The following is a 27,046-nucleotide window of genomic DNA, read 5'->3' on the forward strand; positions in this document are numbered from 1 at the left end:
TTTTTGTTGTTTTGAATTTTTTAATTTTATTTTATTTATTTTTTTATACAGCAGGTTCTTATTAGTTATCTATTTTATACATATTAGTGTATACATGTCAATCCCAATCTCCCAATTCATCCCACCACCACCACTACCCCTGCCACTTTCCCCCCTTGGTGTCCATATGTTTGTTCTCCACATCTGTGTCTCTATTTCTGCCCTGGAAACCAGTTCATCTGTACCATTTTTTCACCTGTATATATCTTCTTAAGTGAAATGTCTCTTCACATCTTTTGCCTAATTGGATTCTTAACTATTTTACTGTTTATATAATTTAAATACTAGCTCTTTGTCATATATGTGATTCGCAAACACTTTCTCCCACTCTGTAGCTTGCCTTTTCATCTTCTAACAGAGCAAAACTTTTAAAATTTAAGTCCAATTTATCAATTTTTCCTTTAATGGAAAAAAATCACGCTTTTGGTTTCAAGTCTAGGAACTCTTTGCCTAGCCCTAGATCCTGAACATTTTCTCCATTTTTTTCTAAAAGTTATAGGGTTTTACATTTTACATTTACATCTGTGATCCATGTTGAGATACTTTTTGTATGAGGTGTGAGGTTGAGGTCTAGGTGTAGTTGATACCTGTGGATGTCTAATTGCTCCAACACCATTTATTTCTGAAAAGGCTATCCTTTGTCCATTGAATTACTTCTGCATTTTTGTCAAAAATCAGTTGGGCATATTTGTGTAGATCTACTTCTGGGTTCTCTGTTCTATTCCATTGATCCATTTGTCTGTCCCTTCTCCTATACCATACAGTCTTGATTACTGCAGCTATGTGGTAAGTTTTGAAAATTGAGTAGACTAATTTCCTCCCACTTTATTCTTCTTTTTCAAAATTGTGATTCTAGTTCCTTTGCCTTTCCATATAAATTTTAGATTCATCTTGTCTGTATCTACAAAAAAAAATCTTTCTAGGATTTCGAGAGGAATTGCTTTAAACCTGTGTGTCAGTTTGGTGAGTATTGGCATCTTTACAATTTGGAACCCCTTTTAGTTGGATAAAATTTTATCATTTTTAATTCACTTCAGTTTAGTTAGAATTTGGGGTGCTGGTACTCCCAACAGGAATCCAAGCTCTAAGGGTGTAAGAAGGCCAGGGGAACAATTGTAGAGCAGTGTGTTAGTGAGTTTGAGTGAGTGTGCTGCAACCACATGCTGAAAGTGTAAGAACACTCAAAAAATGGGAAGGTGGTACTGTAGCTAGTCTGGAAGAAGTGACCTTGGAAAGATTTTTCAGGGCGGTGTGGGATTTATGTGAACAGGAAGAAGAGGAATGGGTGGAATCTGCTTAGATTTGTCCATAGAAACAGTTGAGCTCTTTGCTTTCTAGTTAGCCCTCTATGGAAGTGCCTTTATCACTGCTGTCATATAACTTGTCTTTCTCTGGACCATTTGCAGCTCTGCTAGGTTTTTTGTTTTGTTTTGAGACACTTTAGTGAAGTTGCTCTTCTAAGGCACCATAGATTATTTATGCACTTAAAGAAAATGTCATTGCTGTTATCTCTCCCAGTGAAAATTATTTCTGTCCTGCAGTGACTCTGGTTGCCCCTATGGACTGTTGTCTCAGGTGTCAAGTCCAGAAGTTAGTCTAGCTGTTTAATTTGCCTTGTACTTTTCCTAGTGCCTACATTACAATCACATGTTGCCATACAGATACTTATTTGCCAATTGCTCCCAGTGTTCTTTCTGTCCCTTGTGCCTGCCAAGATAATGGAAGTTTTTAGAATCAGTCCCAAGCTAATGCATCCCAAAGAAAATCATTACCTGAGAGGTATTTAGACCCAAGTGCCAGCCCTGCATCTCTCTTGTTCCAGTAGCGTGTTTACATCGCTCTCTTTTGGTTGGTTATTTTAAGAATTAACTTGTGCTGGGCTATAATCTAAAGAAAGTTTTTTCTACTCTTTCTGATACCTGGCAAATGGAGGGCATTCAGTAAATATTTGTTGAATGATTGAAATGACTGACTGACATCTTCTGGAATGAACATAAAATTTGTTTGGGACTCTATGTGGATACAGGTTAATGGCAACATTTTCTGTTAGTTCTAGGATGTTGAGCCTTCCTTGAAACCCTTTGAGGCTGTCTGCCCATCTTGGAGGGGAAGTTCTTCTCAGGGCCAACTGCACGTGGCAGCATAGACCTGTACACTGACACTTAAATTCCCCTAGTATTTTCAGTTTCTGGTAAAGTCTTAACACAGATTGAGTTTAGGAATCTATTCTAACATGAGGTATTTAGAGCATCATATGGGTTCAAGTGAAGCCCTTATTTTTCAGTTGGCTTTTTCTAGCGACATAGAACATGGTCTCCTAATTGCCAGACATCTGGAATTCTTTGTCACATCAGAGTAAATTTAGAATATGCATCAATGACAGGACTCAATCAAAAATAAAACCAGTTTGTATATATATACTTTCTAAACTCTTTCTGCTGTGTAGTGAAGCTACAGATCTAGTTCCTTTATTTCCCCACAGAAATCCTGAATGATCACTCCCACCTTTAAGGAAATACTTTTTCCCCTGAAGATCTAAGACTCACAAAGAATGCGAATTTGGTAAACATGTTCGTGGCAAAGAAGGAGTTTAAGATGCTGTTATCTGTTGATGAGCTTGCCCCTCTTGCCCAAGGAGACATGGTTCATTGGTTTATTTCGACCACTGGACTAACCATGCCTTATTGTTTCACAAGTCTGACCAAGTGCTTTTATGTTTTAAAGGAGAAAGAATATTTTATGCTGGAAAAAGTTCACCTGAAAGACAGAGTAGGAAAAAGTATAAAAGCATATCAGGGAGGTTTTTATGATATTACATTTAAATGTAAGCTTACCATTCTTCCCAGAAAGAAGAATTCATTCTCTTTTTCAATTTGAACAAATAATGTAAAGTCACTATTTAAACTACTGTTAGCTTTTTTATCTCAAAGTAGCTAAATGGCTTTGTTGCTCATGTGGGAATGGAAATTAGCTCTTGGCATGAACCACTTTAATTGAAATCAGTTTGTGGGTTGAGTTCCTATGCTGCTTGACAGATGACATCATTTCCTGTGCTTTTCCCAACCCTCACTGTTTTGCTAAGATAGGATGAAGCTAAGTTTAACTTCAGATTTTAAAGCAACTATACACCTTTTCCTGACCTACTTAGAGTATTATCCAAATTTTTCATCAAATCATTTCTTTTGTATACTTGTAAATAGTTTTTTAGTTAAAAAAGCATTTTGGCTGAGATGTTTTAATAGAAATCGTAAGAGCCTAAAATAACTGTTTTAATCAGTTTTCTGGGTTGGTTGATTTCTATAACAATGCTCCAATAAAGGAGTTATTTCTGCTTTTATATATGGGGAAACAAAGATAAAAATATTTTTAATAGGGGCTTCCCTGGTGGCGCAGTGGTTGGGAGTCCGCCTGCTGATGCAGGGGACACGGGTTCGTGCCCTGGTCGGGGAAGATCCCACATGCCGCGGAGCGTCTGGGCCCGTGAGCCGTGGCCACTGAGCCTGCGCGTCCGGAGCCTGTGCTCCGCAACGGGAGAGGCCACAGCAGTGAGAGGCCCGCGTACCGCAAAAAAAAAAAAAAAAAAAAAAAAAAAAAAAAAATATATATATATATATATATATATATATATAATTTTTTTTTAAATAGCAACCTATTGAGTGCTGTATAAGTGCTTAGGCAACTACACAGTCTCAGTGTTTGAGCATAGCTTTTGGTGTCATTATCATGGAGCATGAATTAAGTAAACAGAAATTAATTTAGCAAAGTTTTATACAGCACCTGTATACAGGCAAGGGATACTCTGAGCACTTATGGGGATATAATTAATAATCATGATTCTTCCCACTCCCCACTCTCATGATGCCTTTAGACAAATGTGCTGGGGATAGGAGAAATAACTTTAAAAAAAAGTTTGATTATATAACATATATTTCCAGAGAGAATTATTAAGTACTCTGGAGTCAGAACAAAGAGGGCTAGTATCTAGTGGGGGAGGGAGGAGAGAAAAGAAATCAGATAATATCAAAGGAAAGAACAGACATTTGCAGTGGGTCTAGGAGATAGGTAGGATTTCAGTATTTGGTGAGAACTCTGTGTGTGTTATATGTTAGGGGTTGGGGCAAAGGGACAAAGTGACAGGTTAAAGAGGAGATTCCGTGAAGAGACTAGCACAAAGTGCCAGGCATTTGGTACGGCACTCAGAAATATTTGTTGAGTGAGTGAGTGACTGATAAAGTACATTGGGGACTGAGTCATAGAATGTATTAGGAGTAGGCAAAGCAGCCCTGATAGGCTCACGGGAGGGCTTTGAATGCTGAGATGGAGGGGTTCTTAATAGAGCAGACGTAGGGAGTCTTTGATGGTGTTTCAGGAGGTATGCAGCATGTTTTCGAAAAGGTGCCTCACTTTCAACTTGACTTAGCTGTTCAGTACTGTCTGAGGGCATAGTAGGTATTGAGTTCTGGCACCTTCCTTTTCCCTGTTGTCATGCTGAGATTTGTGTAGCACTTAACGAAAATGGCCCTTTCTCCTGAAGTCAGCAGCCTCTTTGGGATTCTGAACTGAGCATCCTAACAAGGGGTACTGAAGAAGGTGGCTGCTGGGAGGAGTCTCCTCTCTGCGCTTAGGAGAAGATTTGGACCCTGTGCTCCAAGAAGGCTTTGCATAAGAGCAAGCATAAGCAGCTGATTTCTGCTCTTACACAGAAGAAAGGCTTTTCGTCCCCTGATGTGAAATTGTTGAGCCTTTTTCTCTAGGGATTTACTCCCACAGCTTGGAGGACAGGGCACAGTGAGCCAAATTTCCATGCCCAGTCCTGGCCTCCTTCTATAGGGATGTGTCAACAATGATTAATTCGATCAAGGCTTTAGTCTTCTCCAAGTAAGGTAGTTGACTGTTTCTAGAGGACTAAGGAACAGCCTGGGATTTTGAGAGTGCCTAAATTACTGAAGCAGAGGCAGCCAGAGCCCTGGAGGAGCCAGAACCCACACCACGCTGTCATTCTTTCACTCCAGCTCCTTCTAGCGCCTCATCATCTCAGTCTAAGTCAGCCTGCCTGCCTGTGGTCTTCCTGCTCTGGGTGCTGAAGCTCTCCCACTTCTGTAGGTGACAGTGTGATAAAGAGTGGGTTTCAAACACTGTGGGTCTTAGTTGGTTTAAGGTTACAGTTTAAACCAGCAGCTCTTTCAGAGCCGAGTCCAGCTGTCTCCGTTATCAAGCAGTCTTGTTATTAAATGCCGTTGTAGGTATTTTTTCCCTTCTTTTTGCTGCCTCCACAATTTCTTTTACCAACATTTCTTGGAATTTGTCACCGTGAATGTTTTCCTGCCCACCTACCTGGGACTCTGCATCTTTTAACAAGAAAATTATTGCCGTCGTAATCTTGTCTCGTCTGGTCTCTCAAGGCACTATTTTCTTGTTGGTGTAAATTACAGAAATGACATTGAGTGGTAAGTTCTGCTAAATTAGAGAAGTCATTGAGCATTATTAGAGTAAGTATCGAAGAAACAAATACATTGCATTGTAAATGATTTTATGCACACACAATGACATGTTTAGCATTGTCAATTAGGTTATTTCTGCATAAATATATGAATCTTGATAAACCATTTTATTTTCTCTTCAAATCACTGCAGATCAACTCGTGTGAACTGTTGCTATCTATGTGCTTAAATTGCAAAAACAAATCAGTCTTTTTTTTTTTCCTTTTCAAGTCCAACACTGTAACATTCGCTGCATGAATGGAGGTAGCTGCAGTGATGATCACTGTCTGTGCCAGAAAGGATACATAGGGACTCACTGTGGACAACGTAAGTAAACCATAGTTATAAGTATTCTAGCTGTTAATCTATAGAGACAAAGAGAATACAGAGATAAGTGCTGGTGGATTTTCTTTGATTTCCTGGGACATGGCATTTTTAGAGATGTCCAGTGACTCTTACAGATGAACAGATCCCTTACCCAACACACATAGTACCAAATTTCTGACTGGAACCTTGGAAATGGGTTGTTTGATTCATTTTTCTTTCATTTACCTCCACTACCCTGCTTACCTCATCTCTGATTTACACCCAAGGTGCGGAATTCTTGTTCACTCCAGATGTATGCCTTCTGTTTGATTGCTCAACATCTCCACCATCTCTTGGATTTTCAATAAGCATCTCCAATAAAGTATTTCAAAACTCAACTTCATCTTTCTCCCCAAACATGTTCTTTTTTCTTGACTATTGATGTCTGTATCTCTCTAGTTCCCCAATCTAGATTCTGCTCTTATAATATTTATCACACTGCTGGCCAGTGTGTTTGTTCATTCATGAACACTGTTTATTGTGTGTCTACTCTGTATCAGCCCCTGTGCTTTGCAGAGATGAAAATTCCTCTAAAAGAGCTCACTTTTTATTACACTAAGAAGAATATATATACCCTCCAGAAAATTTAGAAAAGTTTAAAAATATACAAAATAAAATTTTCTACAATCCCACCATTCCAGATATTACCTTTTAGTCTTTTAATGCATATTTGGTACGTGAGATCCATTGTATGCATAATTTTTCATATAACTTTTTTACTTAATATTTTATTAGAAGTATATTTCATTTTTTTGAACATTTAAAAATACATTTTAATAGTTGTATAATACTCCATTATATATAGGTTTTACTGTTTATTTAGTGAATTGTTAATGATGAGCATTTATTCATGTTGTTTCCAAGTTTTGCCGTTGTACATGTATTTGCTATGATGAATGATGCTATTATAAGTAAATCAAAGTTTATGTACCCTCCTGACTGTCTACACACTGCAATATAGTAAGAATGACGATTGAGTTTTTGGCAGCCCATAGCAGTAGCATGGAGGGAGGAGAGGTAGGACAGCCTCCCCAATGTGGGAGACCCTTGAGCTGAGTCTTAAGGGGTGGGTAGGAGTTCCCTTGTCAGATGATGGGAGGTGGGCCTTCTAAGCAGCCGGCACAGCATAAGCCAAAGCAGCAGAACATGACATAGCATGGGAGGTCAGGCTTTGGCGTTGCTAGGACTTAAGTGCTGAGGGAAGTGATGGGAAGGAAGCTAAGGTCAGAATGGAAGTCATGGGCCATTGGAGTGCCTTTATGCATACCGTTTTTTCACCCAAAGTAGAGCCAGAGAAGCAGAGTGAGAAGACAATGACCAACAACATTCATCTGTTGAGTTATTTACTCTGTTTACTATATGCTAGGCACGTGTTCAAACTCTTTACACATATTAACTCATAACTCATAACAACAGCCCTTTGAGGTAGAGGCCTTTTTTACCTTCTACGAAATGAAAAACCTGGGGCAGTAACTTGTCTAAGGCTGTACAGGGAGTAATCAGCAGAGTTGGGATTTGAACCCAAGCAGTCTAACTTCACAGCCCATGCATTTAATGCTGTGAAATACTGGCCTATACACTTCACTTACAGTGGTTTACAATGAGAAAGATCACTGTGGCCAGAGTAGAGTGGGAAGAAACAGAAGCAGGAAGAATAGTACTAAGGCTATGGCTAAAGAGATGGTGGGATGGGGATGGATTCAAAGGCATTTTCAGAAGGGGAATCAGAAGGAGCTGCTGTGCATCTTCTGTTTCCTTTGATGCTCCCAGAGGGAGTAGAGCTCAAAGCCCAGTGCACGACAGGCACTCAGGTAACACCCGTAGAATTAGAAAACCTTTCCTAGACTTCAGTTTCCTAATCTGTAAAATGGGAGGGTTGGCTTAGGCAATCTCAAAATTTCTTTTCTGCTTAAACTTCTTCATTCTCTCCTAAATCTAAATTAAGAAGCAAATTAGAACAATGAATATACGTACACTTCTCTAATTTTGTGATGATCAATGGACTACTGCTATAATTTTTGGCTATAGGGGGTTGTCTTAGTTCAAGTGCACCGATCCCAGTGCATGCTGAGACAGAATTAGATGCACAAGAGATTTATTGGGGAAAAAGCCTATGAAGAATCAAAGGGAAAGAAAGCAGGAGTCAGGACAGAGGACCTTCAGACCATGATGCAGGTCACACCCCTGGGCAAGGAGAGAGGGAAGGAAAGACTATCACGATTGTATAGAAGGAGCCTCAGACTATAGTGCAACGTCATGAAAGCCTTGGTCAGGCTGATAGGGAGCCCAGAATAAAGATTGCCCATCAGAATAATTTCATGATGGGCAGAAATGTCCAGTCTCCACCATGCTTAGTCATTGGGTGGTAGCAGCCAGGAGAGTGTGCCCTTGGCATGAACATAGTAGCGGATCTGAAGGTGTAGCAGCTTCAGGCTGCCGGCCAACTAACCTCCTCACAGTAGGTTTTCTTGGAGGGAGATCTGAATGGCTCAACTCCATGACTGCCACAGGGGTACAGGAAAAATGTGTGGGAAATATATGAAGGAGGAATTAATTTAAATGGAGGTGTTAGGGAAGCCTCATGGAGGAGTGAGGTTTGAGCTGGGCTTTGAAGAGTGGGAGGGACTGGCAAATTTGGCAGGGGCAGCCTACCACCTGTGGATTAAGATGCCTAGAAAGAGGCCATGCATAAGTGAGTTGCAGGAAGTTGTACGGAGAAGAGTTGTTCAGGGCATGAGCTTTCAGATTTTATTTTAATGCCTTTCTTGACAAGTAAAATGTCCCTCCCTCAAGGATCTCTGGACTTATCTTACCAATATTTTCCAGAGATTCTCTTATAACATTCAATTGGGTCTTTATTATGGTGCATAAATTACTGAATGTCAGTATTCATGTTTTGTCGTTAGCAATTAATAGAGTGATTTAACATGCTGCATTTCTGTAAGGATGACAGTAGAGAGGCCAATGTTTTCTCTCATGAGAACCCTCTGGAAATTAAACATAAATCATAAGAAAAGAGTCAGGTTGCTAAAATGCAGTTCTCATCAGGGGTATCTCTTATAAACCACCATTTTATGTGCAGAACTGAAAGCATTGCTCACATGCTTCCCAGGATGAAACTGTCAGCATTAACACAGGTACATACTCACCTGTTCCAGGTAGTTTTACCTGAGTTGACTGAGGAACATCCGGGGAACTGGAACTGTACAGTAACTGTTTAAAACAAATACCAGGGTGATTATTTAGTGTTTTTATTGTTGTCCTTTCAGGGGACAGTAAGTGTTACTTTATTAGCATCTACTATCAGATGAAGCCCGTCAGCCTCTCAGCTCCTGTCTCCTTATTTTACAGCTGTCTGTGAAAGTGGCTGTCTCAACGGAGGCAGGTGCGTGGCCCCAAATCGATGTGCATGCACTTACGGCTTTACTGGACCCCAGTGTGAAAGAGGTAATTTTTTTTAACGTAGCGGTGTAAAGATGTTCTAGTGGCTAAAACTATGATTGATTTAAACATGCATTGGGTTCTTGCGGCTGCTTCGTGAATTTTGCTGAGCTTTGAGGGGGTTTCTGAATTGTCACTGGGAAGGTTCCTAGGATGACAAGACAATGGTCCTAAGCCTATGAATGTTATTCAGTAATTCTTGCCAGTGGACTGCAGGACTCAATAGTGAGCCTATGCATAAGTACCAGTTGGCATCAAGATAAAAAGAGGAAAATTTTCCATAGAGTAAGGATTGAGCTCATTATTATCCTAGTAAATTAGGAAGGTGGCTCCAAATAAAACATCTGTATGGCAAGGGGAAAAATCCAGAATGAAACAAAAATTGCACCTAAAGATCTATTAAGACCTATTGGCTGTAGTGGTATACAAGCTCGGCATTCGAAGTTCACTAGAAATACTGATGGCTGAGAAACTGTGCTTTCACACCTGTAGTTTATTCAGTACTCACTGTGGCCCACTGACATGTGTATAATCATCATCACTTTTCCGTCTGAGAAGATCAAGGCTCAGGGAGGTCAAGGGGGCTGCCTAAGGTCACACACGTAATAAGCAGCTTTAATTTGAATGTGGGTTTTCAGTTTTCAAGTCTAATGTATACTGCTGCTCTTAATTAAAAGAGATTTCTACCTGATTTGCCTATGCATACAAATAGGATATTGAGATGTATATAAATGTGCAGTAGTCTTAAATACCCACCGCCCTGACCTTTGCTTTGTTGATCATCTTGTCTTTATATTCATAGCCATGTTTTCATTGTTCCTAGTTTTATAGTGAAGATTTTATCGTGAAGATTTAGGAGGTTCCTTCCATACAAAACTGCAAAAATACTCATGAAAAATACCCATTGAAAAATATTCATGAACTTTTTAAACTGCAGTCATCACCTTTATCCAAAGTTGTATAGAGATCATTTTATTCTAAGATGGAAAGTAAAGATTCAGTAGCAAGTGTTGAATATATGTTATTTAAAAGCAAAGAGCACAGAGTGGTATGTGAGAAATTGTCTTCTGTTTGTAGTTTTATGAGTTCGTCTAAATTCAGTTCTTTGCTGATAAAGCCACAATACCTATTTTAGCAAGTAACTCTATTATTACTGGATAGATTATATTGTATCTCTGTTCACAAGGGCACTGCATGTTATGGATATGTGATGCCTCATGGGCTCTTGGCCTTTACATTGTACTTGGCATCGTTTTGGAGTCCCTCTTTAAAACTGTTTCTCCTTACAACTTGATGTATTTTTATGGACTTGGAGCTAATGTATATCTGATGGTCTCAAGAGACAACTGTTTTGATTAGGTAGTATCATTCTGTGGCCTTATTATTTACTCCTTGATGATGATATAGGATTTAAATTGTTGAGGTTAAATTTGTTAACATGTAACTTGAACAGTGTGAAAATAATTCTGGAAGTGATAATAGTGGGCTTAATTTGTTTTAGAAAAATCACTAATAGAATGAAGTTACAGAGCATTTTACCTCTAAGAATCTGGTTAATAATTTGCTGCAAAGAATATTGATACCCATAGTTACAGATATTGATAAAACAGTCTAAAATAAAGAGGACATGATATTTAACCATTCCACACTTATTTCTTCAAAGACTTGATCTTTGACCAAGATTAAGAAATGATGTGAATGGGTTAAGTTACTAAACTGCAAATCAAAACTGGCATATTACTTAGGGATTTCTCCAAATTTTGGAGTGTCTTTAACTGCTTTCCTCCGTGATAAGGGTATCCTAAAATTTGCACTTAGGTGTAAATATATTTTGACCCAGTAGAATCTTCACAGTAGTGATTATCTAAATAAAATTCATCCCTAAATGGCAGATTTTCAGGCATTTGTGGTTGTGGAGAGTCGGGAGGAGGCAGGCTCTCTTTAATCATTGCCCTTTGCCTCTTCTGCCTGGGAATACAGTCCCAAACCTTCAGTGGGAGAAGGGAAACATGAGTGTGATTTCTCTCACCACATGGGAGAGGGGAGGCTCTTTGATTCCAGGATTGTATTTTCATTTTTAGTCTTCACTGTTTTCTGCTCTTGTGGAAGTCATCTGCTTACCTCTTTAAAGAATTAGAGGCAAGATATCCTATTACTCAGACGAATGCTTGTGATTTCAAGAGTGATTAATAAAAATATAGGACTGAGTCAGGACAAATCCATCCTGAAGCATAGGGAAGTATTCAGTGTCACTTCTGTTGGTGGGTTAGTATACTTACTAAGTTGTTCAGCTATGTAGGCCAGTTGCATTATGTTTTAAATGGAATGTGACTTTTTATTTATTTGTTTATTTTAAATAAATTTATTTATTTATTTTTGGCTCTGTTGGGTCTTCATTGCTGCATGCGGGCTTTCTCTAGTTGTGGCGAGTGGGGGCTACTCTTCGTTGTGGTGCACAGGCTTCTCATTGAGGTGGCTTCTCTTGTTGTGGAGCGTGGGCTCTAGGCACATGGGCTTCAGTAGTTGTGGCTCACGGGCTCAGTAGTTGTGGTATGCAGGCTCAGTAGTTGTGGCTCACGGGCTTAGTTGCTCCGTGGCATGTGGGATCTTCCCAGACCAGGGATTGAACCCATGTCCCCTGCATTGGCAGATAGATTCTTAACCACTGCGCTACCAGGGAAGCCCTGGCTTTTTATTTTTAAAAATGAACTTCCAGGAAGTCTTTACTAATTTTCTTTCCTTCTTCTAGGAGGCTGAGCCCAGGGCCTCTTCTGCATTCTCTCTGAGCACTTTCTCCACGTATCTTTTGATAGCACCTACCACATTGTATTGAAATAGCAGGTTTCCATGTCCATCTCCCCCATTAGAGTGTAAGCTCTTCAGCAGCAACTGTGGTTTCATCATCATTTAAATTCCTAAGCCAAGCTTAATGCGTGATGCACAGCGTATGGCCAATAAATGTTGAACTGAATTTATTTTGACGCACCAGAAAATCTTGAGGTATGATTATCAGATGATGAAAAAGTATCTCCTGGAAGGAACTGCTGCTTGCCTACTTGTGGGCAATTCTGGATATTTCTCATTGGTTTCATTTTAAACAGAGCTTGCAGTGTTGAGTCCTAATTGAATTTGGCCCCATCTTTCAGGGCCACATGACTGTCATTTTCAGTTGGCAAGGATGCAGAAAAGAAGGTATGTTTTGACCTAAGCCAGGTGGCAATAAACAAACAAACAAACCACTTCCTATCATGGTATAATACACATGGAAGGGGACATTTCAAATGTGTTACAAGTACCTCTCAGGATAATCATCTTTGTCCCTGAGAGGTCTTGCAACTATATGTCTGCAGCTACATCAGAGAGCCAGTACAAGTGTAGACTATCCTTTGGGGGGTGATACTGGCAGGATTTGGATCACTTTAAGCTAGTAAGTGAATCTTAATAACCCATGAACATAGTGTTTTGGTTTGTGATGGAGGCAAGCAGTGGGTCCATGCTTGAATTATGAATCATAACATTCATTCAACAAATGCAGTCAGACTATGAAGCAAATCTGTCTCACTTGTAGCTTTTAGCCAGTAAAATATGTTTTAAAAAATTTTTTGGCTAGTCAGCCTCATTGGGCAGGCGACAATGATACTATTGCCTGCTACGTTCAGAGGAAGAAAAGAAGAGGCCTGTGACTTGTTTGGCCTGTAATATTTACTTTTTAAAAACTGAATGTGAGTACCTTTAGTTATAGTCTCTAGCTTGCCACAATCCTTACTACTCCCTATTGTCTTATATCCTGCTCCCTTTATTCATTTAGCTTACTTTTTAGCCCCTGTGGGCACTTGAGTTTGCCACCTCCTGCTACATTCTGTATCAAAGATTGCATCTCTTTGTGTTTTGTTTCACATGCCAAGTTTCTTTCATTATTCTTCCTCTTATATATTTTTTTTCTGTAAATTTACATTTATGGTTTTCCTGATTGCCCCCTCCCCCTCACTTTTGCATTCTCTCTGCTTGGGTCTTGAGCAACCAATAAAACTTATCATTGCCTAAGCTCAGTGGTATGGTATGTTCGCATTTGTTATTAGAATATTGAAATGAGGTCAGTGCCTGTTTTGGCAATGACAACATAAGCTAGTTGTGTATTGCCATAGTTACTGCCAACAAGACTATTGGAAGCACACTTTCTCTTGCCATCTTGCCTCAGAATGCAGACTATTTAAAATCTTGTTAAATGCTCTTATATTAAACACAGTGAATCATGTGAGTGGATGAGACTTCTCAAGGTAATGAAAAAAGAGAGAAGAATGATGGAGATAGACCTGAACTTGGAGACGGGGTGGGGTTACTGGTGAACAGGCCTGAGGAAGAAGAGAACAAAAGATAGACACTGAGAAAACATGGAGAGAGGCAAGAGAACTAGGGGAGCACTGAGCCAAAGAAACTAAAAGCAAGAAGGACTTCAAGAAATAGCTTGGCAGTTGTTAGACTCTTCAAGGATCAAGAAAGAATGAGAATAACAAAAGGCCCTTTGATGTGATAACAGGTGACATGGACTGGGTACTTAGAGGGGGCAAGACAGTATGCGGAACACTTGACTTTGGTGATTTGCAACAACCTTATGAGAAAAGTCCTATAATGAGTCCCATTTTATAGAGGAGCAAACAGAGGCAAAGAGAGGTCAAAGAGCTTGCCCAAGGTCAGATAGCTTGTAAGTGGTACAATCAACAACTGAACCCAGCCGGTCTGGCTCATAAGCCTGTGTACATGACCACTGTGCCATACTTGGGTTTCACTCAGAAAGAGGTCATTAGTAACTATAGAAAAATTTCTGCGAAATTGTAAGAAGAAATCTAGAACTAAGAGTTTTAGAGTGAAAGTTATAGATTGGGGGAAAAAGGCCTTTCAAGAAATTTGGCAAGGTAGGTAGTTTTCCTCTCTGGAGGAAGAGTTGAGCTAAGTTGCTTTTAAATCATTTTAAAAGCCAAGAGAAAGAAGTCTTGAGTATTGCTTGGGTGTATGTAATGCAGGGTTTGGGGATATTTCTCTGTTTGATTGATTCTGATATTTTAAACATAATAATCCATTCTTGGAGAGAGGATGATTCCTGTCTGTTTGCAGTACATATAAATTGACTCCAAATGACTGAACCAACATTCTAAAATGTAGCCATAGAAAATGAATATTGTCGTTTAGTGCAGTTACCATGGAAGGTTATATAGTTTTCCTACAATATTACAACTCTTCTAGCCATATTTGGAAACTCTTTTTTGTAATTACCTTTACAGAGTCAGCAATTCATTCAAATGAGCATGTGACCATTTTTTTCCCTTTATGGGAGTCATTTGAGTTTTTAGAAACAGCCTAAAATAGTGTCAGTTCTAGTGACAACAGTCAATAATCAAACACATTAGTCATTTGGGGTCGAAAATTGACTTAGATTAAAAAGCAGTGAAAAGAATTCTCTTGCATGGTTCTTAAAACACATGGAATTAGATTAATATTTTAATGTCAAACTTTATGTGAGCCAGAGTATGAAGCCTTTTGGAAGCATAAGTGCTAATAACAAGAAGTTTTCTATCATTACTCCATCTGGAGGTCTTCATTATGTACTGTCTGAATGTAAGCATGGACACGAATTCTTCGAAATCCTGAATCATTTGTTCAATGTTAAATTCCTACCCAAGTCTAAACTGTGAAGACAATACTTGGATTTTTCCCAAATCAAGAAAGTCTGTTGGCTGTTCTGCTGGCTATTAGTAGAAAAAGTATAGGGGAAAGCATTACTGAACTGATAGCTTTAAGAAAAAGGAACAATGCGGGGCAAATATGGAATAGAATAAAAATCAAAGAACGGCAATAATTCATAGTCCATCAAAGAAGCATGACAATGAAGGTGAACTAAGTCTGGTCATCATACTTGCCCTCTTAAGGGATTCCAGTATTAATGGAGCTGGAAAAGGCATTTAGTTTTTTGTTTTTGTTTTTGTTTTTCTCCAGTAATTGAAGAATAGAACAGAGGACAGGTAGGTTGGTTGTAATTCTCCTTCATTCTCTTACGTGCAGTTGATATATGAGCAACTCTGTTATCTTCATAACTTAGCTTCATCTGTTGATTCACAAGTGATGGTTTTGCACGGGGATCTTTTTTTTTTTTTTTTTTTGCGGCATGCGGGCCTCTCACTGCTGTGGCCTCTCCCGTTGCGGAGCACAGGCTCCGGACGCGCAGGCTCAGCGGCCATGGCTCACGGGCCCAGCCGCTCCGCGGCACGTGGGATCTTCCTGGACCGGGGCACGAACCTGTGTCCCCTGCATCGGCAGGCGGACTCTCAACCACTGCGCCACCAGGGAAGCCCAGGGATCTTTTTTAATGATTTCATAGGAGAGTTCAAAAAGCTATCCTGAAAGCAGTTGATAAGCATTTATTTTGTAAAGCCAAAAAAGCAGTGTCTGCATTGTGTCTAATGAATGGAAAAGACTAACATATAATGATCCAAATATATAAATAACCAGGTGGTGCATTTCAGATACATTTGCCTCATTAAAGGAAAGTAGAATCATGGCCTACTCTCAAAGGGCTGTCTAGAAACCTTCATGGAATCAAGTGCTGATTTTCTTGTGCTTTTTTCCTTGCAGTTTTTCTGGAAGGTGTTAATGAAATGTTTGGAAGTAAATTTTACAGTGCTGCATTTATGACACTAATTTAACATAATTTTATACTTTAGGCAGCTATTATTAAAGTTCCCAGAGTAAATGCCGTAGGCTAACTCCCATTCTCAGTGTCTTTGGAAGGCAGAGCTCTGAGAACTCTGCTTATTTTCTTTTCTCTAAAAAGGTAACAAGCAATAAACTGTTGTTTCTAAAAAAATGTTGAAGCCCTCTGTGAGCCTAGCTTTTGGTATTTAGTCTAAATGGAAAGTAAATACTAATGTGTAGAGAGCAGAGACAGAACGCCTTAGGTGTTACTATGCATCTAAAGTGGTATTGCAGCATTTCTTAGTTGGTGTCTCATTGAGTAAACTTGATTTTCCTAAAATAGTTCCAGGAAATACATCTGTTGACATAGACGTTCAGTTTCTGTGGTTGAGGAGCTGTGTGCAAGTAGGGAATGTATGCTACCATACCATGCACATACCTGGTATGACCAGCAGGACTGGTGGGATGCAATCATAAAGCAGTTTAATTTTTGTCTCCCACTCACTGTCTCTCTCAGTCCACTCAGTGGGCTACTTTTTCCCCTGCTGGGGGATGAAATTTTCTGGTCCTTTTCAGACATTCTCCCATGCGGGTCTCTCACATGAGCAAAGGCATCTATAGTTGACTTACAATGTTGTGTTAATTTCTTCTGTACAGCAAAGTGATTCAGTTTTATATATATATATACTTTTTCATATTCTTTTCTATTATGGTTTGTCACAGGATTTTTTTTTTTTTTTTTTGTGATACGAGGGCCTCTCACTGTCGTGGCCTCTCCCGTTGCGGAGCACAGGCTCCGGACGCGCAGGCTCAGTGGCCATGGCTCACGGGCCCAGCCGCTCCATGGCATGTGGGATCCTCCAGGACCGGGGCACGAACCTGTGTCCCCTGCATCGGCAGGCGGACTCTCAACCACTGCGCCACCAGGGAAGCCCTGTCACAGGATATTGAATATAATTCCCTATGCTATACAGTAGGACCTTGTTGTTTATCCATCCTACATGTAACAGTTTGCATCTGCTAATCCCAAACTCCCATTCCTTCCCTCTCCTCCCCTCCCTCCCACAAGTCTGTTCTCTATATCTGTGAGTCTGTTTATGTTTCATAAATATGTTGATTTGTATCATATTTCAGATTCCACATATGGCATCTATGTTCTTATTGGTTGCTTACATTTCCTTCCTCAACCCGGGGTGACCCCTGGTACCTCCAGCCATCTGAGGCCTCTGCTGCTCTAGGAGCCCTCTGAGAAAGGATCTAAGCTCACTCCACATCAGCTTTCTCCTACAGTGGCCCACAACTAGTTAGCAGGAAACACTCATGCATTTTTTTTTTGTCACAACAAATTGACAGAGTGCAAACCAACTTTGACATGGTAACAGCCTCTCCCATGAACCATGTCTGAGCATTTGGCCAGCCAGTTTCCAAGCGTTAGACAGTCTGCAGTCCACAGCGTCCTCCAACCTGTTGCGGATACATAACACACATCGTGCGGTCTGAGCATTCTCCCTGAAGCCCCTTTCATGACTTGTCATCATAATGTGGTCTTCCACCAGTTTCCTAGAGAGAGCTAGTGACAGTTCAGCCCTCTCCCAAGTAACTCCCGTCCCATCTCTTATTACCTTGGATGTTTTGATATTCTTGATATTCATGAGTGTTTAAGAGCCCTGTGACCAGATTGTCATCACATCCTTCACAAATTCTGCATCATAGTGTCACACTTGACTTAGAATGTGGCATCTGTTGTCTTGTGCTCCAGTTCAAATATCCATTTTAACATCCTCTAATATTATCAAAGTGAATAATTTAATAAGCTATTAAATTTGGTGTTAAATTTGGTATCATGGTTTAATCTTCAGGGACAGTTTTTTAACTTTATTGATTTCTTTTCTTTTCTTTTAGCTCTTATGAACTTTAAAAGAAGATGATACTAGTTTTTATCAGTAGCCACATTTAATATTTGGACCACTTTTCCATTTTTGGATACTCAGAACACTAGAGCAGCACTGACTAATAGAAATATAATGTGAGCCACATATGTAATTTTAACTTTTCTAGTAGCCACATGAAAAAGTAAAGGGAAACAGGTAAAATTAATTTTAATAATATATCTTATTTAACCCAGTATATCCAAAAGTTTTATTTTAATAGGTACCCAATATTAAAAATTACTGAGATAGTTTGCATTCTTTTTTCCATACTAAGTCTTTGAATTCTCATGCCTATATTATACCACATCTCAATTTAGGCCAGCTAATAGCCACATGTGGCTAGTGGCTACCATATTGGATAGCACAGTTCTAGAGCTTTGTTTCTAGTCACATCATCACTCACCTAAGGTCTCTGTCAGGTCTCTAATTTTCTTTCTTCCTGCTGCTGTTTATTTAACTTTTAAGAAAGCAGCATCTTAGAGAATCATAGCCTATGTTGCTATGTAAAAGTAAACCAATTCAAAAAAAAAAAAAACCACAGAGTTAGGGACCTCAGATTAGAGTCTAATTTCTCGGGATATTTGTCTAAGTGGAGTTTTGTTCAAATATAAGTGATAAATGAAATCTCTTGTATTCATGTCAATTAGATATAACAACTGTAGCAAATATTTCATACAGGCTCAGCCCTAAGCTAGGCACTAAGATGGAATCAGAGGGGAGTATATAGTTCTTGTCATCAGGGACTTAAAATTCTTTTTTGGAAAGATAGAAATACATCTATGAAAGAGTTAAAAAAGCAGGGCAAAGATTTATTTAGTTAGGCAGAGTAGATGAGGGAAAGTGCTACAGATGAAGGGAAGAGACAGTACAAAGATGCAGAGGCTGGAATTGACCAGGGGAAAAGGGAGGAAACAGTCACCCTTAGGAAGTCCCTGCTATGCCAGACTCTCAGTGTTTGGAGACCTCCTAGGAGAAAAGAGGAGGGGGGCATGATGTCAACTTGCTTAACTCCAAAGAAGGAAAGGCCTATTTCAAGTCTCTCTCTGTTGCCCTTCTATTCTACTGAACTGTGCTTCTGCACAATTTCTATATGAGGCATGGTATTGGGATTTTAAAATATTCTCCTTTGTATATATAACTTAGTGGGTGGACTGGTCTATTTCTGAAACTGTTTTAGCTTAACCCTATGGATAGGAGTCTGGAGACCCTACCAGTTTTATATGCTCAATTGAGAGTCCTATGCTTAGTGTTTACGTTCCTTAGCAGTTATGGCCTCTAGAGAATCTGTGCTGTTTTTGGTTTATAAATGTATATTGAACAAATATATGGGACTTTGTAGTCCAGATGATGTGCCAAAGTACTTTTTGCAGAACATTAGTCCCATGGGGGTTCTATGAAATGAAGTTTCCATGGTCAGAAGGATTTTGGAAACTCTATACCATGTCCTCTTCTTGAAGAGGCACTGGATGTGTTAGCATATTAGCTCTTGGGAGTCCTGCAAGAAGGTAACTCTTTTTACATAGCATAACTCTTTAACCCAAATCTATTAATTTTAGAATTAATTAATTAAGTTTATAAATTAAATGTAATCCCTGGGGTTTGGTTCTTAAATATTCTAAAGTATGATGATGAATGGATAAGATGTGGTATATAAATACAATGGAATATTACTCAGCCATAAAAGAATGAAATTCTGCCATTTGCAACAACAGGGATGGACCTAGAGAGTATCATGCCCAGTGAAATAAGTCAGACAGAGAAAGACAAATACTCTATGTTATCACTTATAGGTGAAATCTAAAAAATAAAGTAAATAAATGTATATAACAAAACAGAAACAGACTCACAGATATAGAGAACAAATGACTGGTTATCACTGGGGAGAGGGAAGGGGGTGAGGGACGAGATCGGGGTGTGGGATTAAGAGATACAAACTACTATGTATAAAAGAGTTAAGCAACAAGGATATATATCATACAGCACAGGGGAATATAACTGTTATTTTATAATAACTTTAAATGGAGTATAATCTATAAAAGTATTGAATCACTATGTTGTACACCTGAAACTAATATAATATTGTAAATCAACTATACTTCAATTAAAAAAAATACAGTATGACTTAGGCAAAGTGAACTCTTCCATTAAATAGTGATAAGTTCCTGGTTCTGAAAGGTTTGATGTGGTTGGTATGCATGCCATCTGGTTCTTTTCAATCTTTGGGAGTACTACTTACCAGAACTAGCAGTATCAGATATTCTTGGAGCTAGAGCTTCCTTTTATAGATTGGTTAAATTCTCTTCTTTCAAAGTCAAGATTAAGATGTATTCCTTCCCCAATCCTTTCCTGACCATAGGGAACTCCACCACCAACCCCATCTATGTCGTTGCAACTTGACTGACATCACCACCTCTGTCTGACTGGACCCCATTCACATTTCTATTTGATAGTTAATGCATGTATTAAACTTTTGGTATTTGTCATGCACTTTAAGCCAAATCAGCCATGTTAGTATTTTTACTTCTCTAATTAATTCTTGTTCTTCTTGCATTTTATTACATTTTAAAATAATTGGGTGACCTAACCTTATCTTTGGGGATATATACTGATGGGTTTCAATGTTGTTCACTAAGAGGTGAGGAATGAGTGTATTCATCTTGTCAAAAAACTTTTTTCTGTGACATTGATTTTTGTGTTGAAATACTTACATCAGCATAAAAATATCTAGAATCCTATTTCATGGCTTTTAAGAAGCCTTATAAGCAAGTTAAAAATATTTTCTTCACTAAATGAAACACAAATGACATTAACTTAAAATATAGAAATATGTATATACAGAAATATAAATATATGTGAATATTTTATATATATTCAGTATTTTCTTTAAAAGTTAAATTCAGCCTATTAGACCCCACAATTTGGGAATTACAAAATTTGCTAATCTAGATCTAGTTTGGGTGCTAATAATATGCTGATTTATATATAGTCTTCCAGCCAGGCTATGATCCCTCCCATAGACCAAAGAACAAAAATTGTATCTGATACTTCTTGCTGCCTCACTGAGTACCAAGCCCAGTGCTATGAAGAGAGTAGGTGTTAATTTACTTAATTTAACTGTGGGATCTCAAGGTTGATGAGAGAGAGTATTTAAATGTGAAATATACTTTAATACAATTTTATATCTGCTTAATACACATTTTTTTAAAAAGTACTCTGAAAACAGTACCTACAAATACATGTGTATCCTATGGAAATATTAGTATAGCTATTGATAATTGAAGTATGTTGGAAGTGAATTTTATGGGACACATGAAAGGAAATGTTCTCCAACTTTCCTACCATATACCCTCTGCAGCAATCCCTTTCCTCTGAACTGTTTCAGAAGAGCTTTATAAGTAAACAGGAGGTTGGAATATTTATTTCCTCCGGAAATAAAGAACATTCTAAAGGTGCACTTCATAAAAGAGGCCCATTTCTATCTCTCTCCCTGGAGAGCCCTTATCCTCCTGCCTGCCTTCTCTTAGGAGACATTGTTGACCTTCACTGTTGGACACTCAACCAGGTGAAAAGAGAAGACTTGCTGGTTTGGGGGCAGATTTTACCTACATTGAAAATGTTCTTTTAAATATGTATTAGCTCTTAGGGATCATTTCTTTCCTAACATCCCAATGGAAAAGCTTATATTCTGTTAGGGATTCTGGTGAAGTAGTCTTTAAATGAAAACTAGTGAACTTTAAAAGACAAAGGCAAAGGCATGACCCTCCAGAAACAAATTTTGATTCATTCTCTGTATAATAGTTTGTAAGCTTCACTTGCAGAGTGAGGAATATTTTAGAACTTACTTGTTGCTCTGAGAAACATAAAAAAGCAGAGGCATACATCCATCTTAATAATATAAAGCTGGCTTTGGAAAGCAGTGTGTAATAGAAGTTAGAATTGCCCTCTTTGAGGAAAACAACCCTTAAATACTGTAGAATAGTCTCTAATTAAAAAAAATAGCATTATGTGGAATTGGATAGAGCTATTTCTTTTCAGACCTTATTTAGTATTTACTTCTTTCTACAGTTTTCCACAGCGCTAAACGGAACGAGCTATCACAAAACCAAACAGAAGGTGATGACTCTGAGAAGTCATTGCAGCCCTTTACTGAGTCAACCTGAAGTGTGCACAGGCCTCCTCTGTTCTCATGCCTCCTGAGTTGTAATTCTTTTTTTTTTCCTGAATAAGAGGAAATGATAGGGAAATTGTTTTCAAAACTAAATTTTATTCCAAAGGAGTCCTCATTCCAACTTGTCAATATCACATGACAATAATTTTTAATGTCTTTAAGATACCTAATTAGGAGACATTGTGCTTTATAAATTACCTCACCATTCCTGGAAAACTGGTTAAGAACTCAGAGTCTGAAGAAAATCCTGCCATTTCTTGGCTGTGAAGTCTTGTCTCTCAGCCATGGTTTCCTAATCTGCATCATGGGAATAATAATAGTACCTATCTTGTGAGATTGTTAGGAAGATTAAATGAGATAATATACAAAGTACTTAGCATGGGGCCTGGCATATACTTAATACATGTTTAATAGGTATTTACTATTAACATTCTCGTTCTCATGAAAGTGAGAGTAATCTTTGTTGAAAATGTTGTTTCAGAAAAGGTATCATGAAACTTTCAGCTGCTACTACAGTTAACCTAAATGTAGAGGCCCCAATATAACTATGTTTTCCACTTAGAAGTTTTGTTTTCTTACTGGAACAGCATGTTTTTTGGATCTTCTATACAGGTGAAGCCCAACATTCTTATTTTGATATCATATCAACCATATGCTTTTTGTCGTAGCAAAGGCTAAGACCCCAATTGTTGCAGTTGTAGCAAAGGCTAAGACCCCAATAGTGCAAATATTAACAAAGGAAGGAGAAAGCCAAGCGGTGAGTGACAACCATTTCCATCAAATGTAATGGTGACTGCAGCCCTGAAAAATATCAGTTTTCACAACAAGGGTTACTAAAGGGTTACTAAAAGCTTTTGCTTACTTATATGCACAGATACAGAAGGAGAATGAACTTGTCTCTTTGTAAAAGGCCAGCCGTGAAATATAAGAGATACTTAGCTATTTTAGAAACGTGGCGTTGTAAAGTCAGTGAGAGGTAATAGAAAATTATCCATCAACAAATAAGCTGAACACATATGTAAAGTATATATTCATCTTTCTAGATAGATATGAGAACTTGAGTCTATAAATATGGCATAGTCAGTTTAAGTGTGTGGTGAGGTGCTTTTACTTGTAGAATCCACATGCCATTCTTCTTTATTTGCAGATGACTAAAAGAGTTAGTCCCAGAGGACTAAAGCTAGAAAAGCCAAAACACTGGGATATTTTAAACCTATAAATTTCAAACCTCACTTATTAGAGTTCAGTTTTGTCAAATGTATCCATAAAAAGATACGATAGTAATCTAAAAAGAAAATGTTCTAAGAAGAAGAGATGTGAGTTTATTCATCATGTAGCAGTTATATCCCAGGCACTATGCTAACGGCTGGAGATGTATAATAGTACATAAAACACACTTACCCCTGTCCTCTGGAGTTACATTCAGGTGGAGGAAGCAGAGATTAAACAAACACAGAAACACCTAAGTATCAGTGTGGCGAAGGCCATGCAGGAATATAGAGGGGATGAGCGCAGAGAATAGTGACACATGTGGACTGGTGGTCAGGGAGGCCTCTCTGAAGGATGAGAAGTCTCCAGCCATGTGCAGAGTGAAGGGAAACCTTCTAGACAGAAGGAAGAATATATGTAAAGGTCCTAAGATGGCAAACATCTGTGTGTTTGAGGAGGTGAAAGAAAGCTTTATGGACAGAGTCCAGACAGTGAGAGTGAGTGATGGGAGATGAGATGGGAGCAGTGGTCAGGGGAACGTGGTAGGTGAGCACTACACACAGCACATTAAGACAAGTGCCGTGGTGCTGTGACACCACGCTCAGGATTAATAAGAGCACCGTAGACTTTTCTACAGACACTAGAAGCCTGATGTTCAGTTTGTCCATGAGAATCTGCCCTAAAGAGCCCCCCAGTACTGACTCAGGGCCGGGAGAGTTCTTGTAGATTTCCTATGCCTTTCAAGAGAGAGGGATCTTGAGTTTTGCGTTACTTGTATTGCTTTTCCTATTATCCTTGTGCTTTTATAGGGACTCTGACCCCTAGCTTTCCCCGCAGGAAAGTAATTAAACTGGAACTCAGATGCCCTTAAAATACATGAAACAAGTACATCATGAAAACGGCTTGTTCAGGCATCAAGTATTTTGAGATAATGCATGCTTTTGAGTGGACGCATGCAGACTTGTCCCCAGGGTATGCCTTTGGATGTCATAATAGCAATTCTGGTATCAATAAATCATTCACTATTTGGACAAGTCATGGCCACCACCTCAGTCACCAGATACATTTGTAATGGTTTCTGTGAACAATAACAACAGCCACCTAGCAACATACTGTTTTGGTCATGTCATTTTTATATGACTTGTGGGCTTTGGATGGATAAACTGTGTCTAATATATCTTGAAAATTGAACACCAAATATTGGTGGAGGCCCACTGTGCACAATATATGAAATCATGCTGCATGGTGTGTGACTTTATATAAGAATGACATATGGGTGTTTTTTGCTAGTTTTTTAGTGCTTTTCTGTTCCGTGAGGGAAGGGCTGTATCTATCTTGTTTACCATTTTATCTCTAATTTTGGTCACCTAGTAGCTTGATAAGTATTTGTTGAATAGATGAATGGATAAGTGAATAGTTTTTAGGAAAAGTTTATTTCTTGAATTCCTTAGAACTCAAGTTAAGAAATGAGTGATCTAACATCTCTGCTTTTAATGGATGGTTTTCCCCTTGCCATTTTTAAGCCATGAGGAGTGTCAAATATAGCCAAGTGAATTCTGCAAAGAGTTAATATTTCAGAGAAGCCAAAGTTAGGTGATCCCTTACATCTACGCTGTGCTTTATAGATGTACATACAACCTTATTTGGTCCTTGGAGCAATCTCGCAAGACTGTTCATATTGTACAGTAAAGGAAAGACATTGTGTCTCATCTAAGGCAGGTGTGTAGGAATGAGAGCTCTGTTTTCTAACTCAGCCCATACTGTGTGCATCCATATTCTCCAACAAATATTTGCCTGGCTCTTAGACCTACAATAATCTCTACGATTGCTTTTAGCTATCATTAATTTTCTTTTTATCTTAGCTCTATCTTTCTTCTTTCCTCTCCATTTCATGCACCTCTTTGTTTTTTAGTTTATTTTATTATTTTTTTTATTGAGGTACAGTTGACTTACAATATTATATTAGTTTCAGGTGTACAGCATAGTGATATGAAATTTTTATAGACTATATTTCATTTATAGTTAATATAAAATATTGGCTATATTCCCTGTGCTGTACAGTATATCCTTGTAGCTTATTTATTTTATACATAGTAGTTTGTACCTCTTAATCTCCTATCCCTATCTTGCCCGTTCCCTCTTCCCTCTCCCTACTGGTAACCACTTGTTTGTTCTCTATATCTGTGAGTCTGTTTCCATTTTTTATATTCCTGAGTTTGTTTTATTTTTTAGATTCCACATATAAGTGATAACATAGAGTATTTGTCTTTCTCTGTCTGGTATATTTTACTAAGCATAATCCCCTCCAGGTCCATCCATATTGTTGCAAATGGCAAAATTTCATTATTTTTTATGGCTGAGTAGTATTCCATTGTGTGTGTGTGTGTGTATCACATCTTCTTTATCCATTCATCTGTCGATAGACAGTTAAATTGCTTCCATATCTTGGCTATTGTACAAATTGCTACTATGAACATTGGGGTGCATGTATCTTTTTGAATTAGTGTTTTCATTTTCTTTGGATATATACCCAAGAGTGGAATTGCTGGATCATATGGTAGTTCTATTTTTTGTTTTTTGAGCAGTCTTCATACCGTCTTCCACAGTGGCTACACCAATTTACATTCCTACCAACAGTGTACAAAGGTTTCCTGTTCTTCACATTCTCACCAGCATTTGTTATTTGTGGTCTTTTTTTGTGTGTGTGTGGTACGTGGGCCTCTCACTGTTGTGGCCTCTCCCATTGCAGAGCACAGGCTCCTGACGCGCAGGCTCAGGGGCCATGGCTCATGGGCCTAGCCACTCCACGGCATGTGGGATCTTCCCGGACTGGGGCACGAACCCATGTCCCCTGCATTGGCAGGTGGACTCTCAACCACTACGCCACCAGAGAAGCCCTGTGGTCTTTTTGATGGTAGCCATTCTGACAGGTGTTAGGTCATATCTCATTGTGGTTTTGATTTGCATTTCTCTTTCGATTAGCGATGTTGAGCATCTTTTCATGTGCCTGTTGGCCTTCTGTATGTCTTCTTTGGAAAAATGTCTATTCACGTCTTCTACCCATTTTTAAATTTGGTTGTTTGTTTTCTGGATATTGAGTTGTATGAGTGGTTTATACAATTTGGATATTAACCCGTTGTTGGTCATATTATTTGCAAGTATTTTCTCCCATTTGGTAGGGTTTTTTTTTTTTTCATTTTGTCATTGGTTTCCTTTGCTGTACAAAAGCTTTTAAGTTTAATTAGGTCCCATTTGTTTATTTCTGCCTTTATTTCCTGGTCTTAGTAGACAGAGCCAAAAAAATATTGCTACGATTTATGTCAAAGAATGTTCTGCCTGTGTTTTCTTCTAGGAGTTTTAGGGTTTACAGTCTTATGTTTAGGTCTTTAATCCATTTTGAGTTAATTTTTGTATATGGTGTGAGAAAATGTTCTAATTTCATTCTTTTACATGTAGCTGTCCAGTTTTCCCAGCACCACTCATTGAAGAGACAGTAGTTTTTCTGTTGTATATTCTTGCTTGCTTTGTTGTAGATTAATTGACCATAAGTGCATGGGTTTATTTCTGGGCTCTCTATTCTGTTCCATTGATCTTTGTGTCTGTTTTTATGTCAGTACCATGCTGTTTTGATTACTGTAGCTTTATAGTACAGTCTGAAGTCAGGGAGCATGATACCTCCAGCTTTGTCCTTTATTCTCAAGATTATTTTTGCTATTTAAGGTCTT

The 27,046-nt window shown here is 38.6% G+C and overlaps 1 protein-coding gene across 1 annotated transcript in view; it reads left to right on the forward strand.

Annotated features, from left to right (window-relative positions):
- FBN1 (fibrillin 1) overlaps positions 1-27,046 on the forward strand; it is a 261,762-nt gene that overhangs the window by 43,253 nt on the left and 191,463 nt on the right. Inside the window, exons 5-6 of the mRNA XM_082617138.1 lie at positions 5,751-5,846; positions 9,237-9,332. Coding sequence (XP_082473264.1) covers positions 5,751-5,846; positions 9,237-9,332 — 192 coding nt within the window. The remainder of the gene's footprint in view (positions 1-5,750; positions 5,847-9,236; positions 9,333-27,046) is intronic.

The sequence above is a fragment of the Mesoplodon mirus genome (assembly GCF_964341445.2).
Source record: "Mesoplodon mirus genome assembly, chromosome: 4".
NCBI classification, from domain to species: Eukaryota; Metazoa; Chordata; class Mammalia; order Artiodactyla; family Ziphiidae; genus Mesoplodon; species Mesoplodon mirus.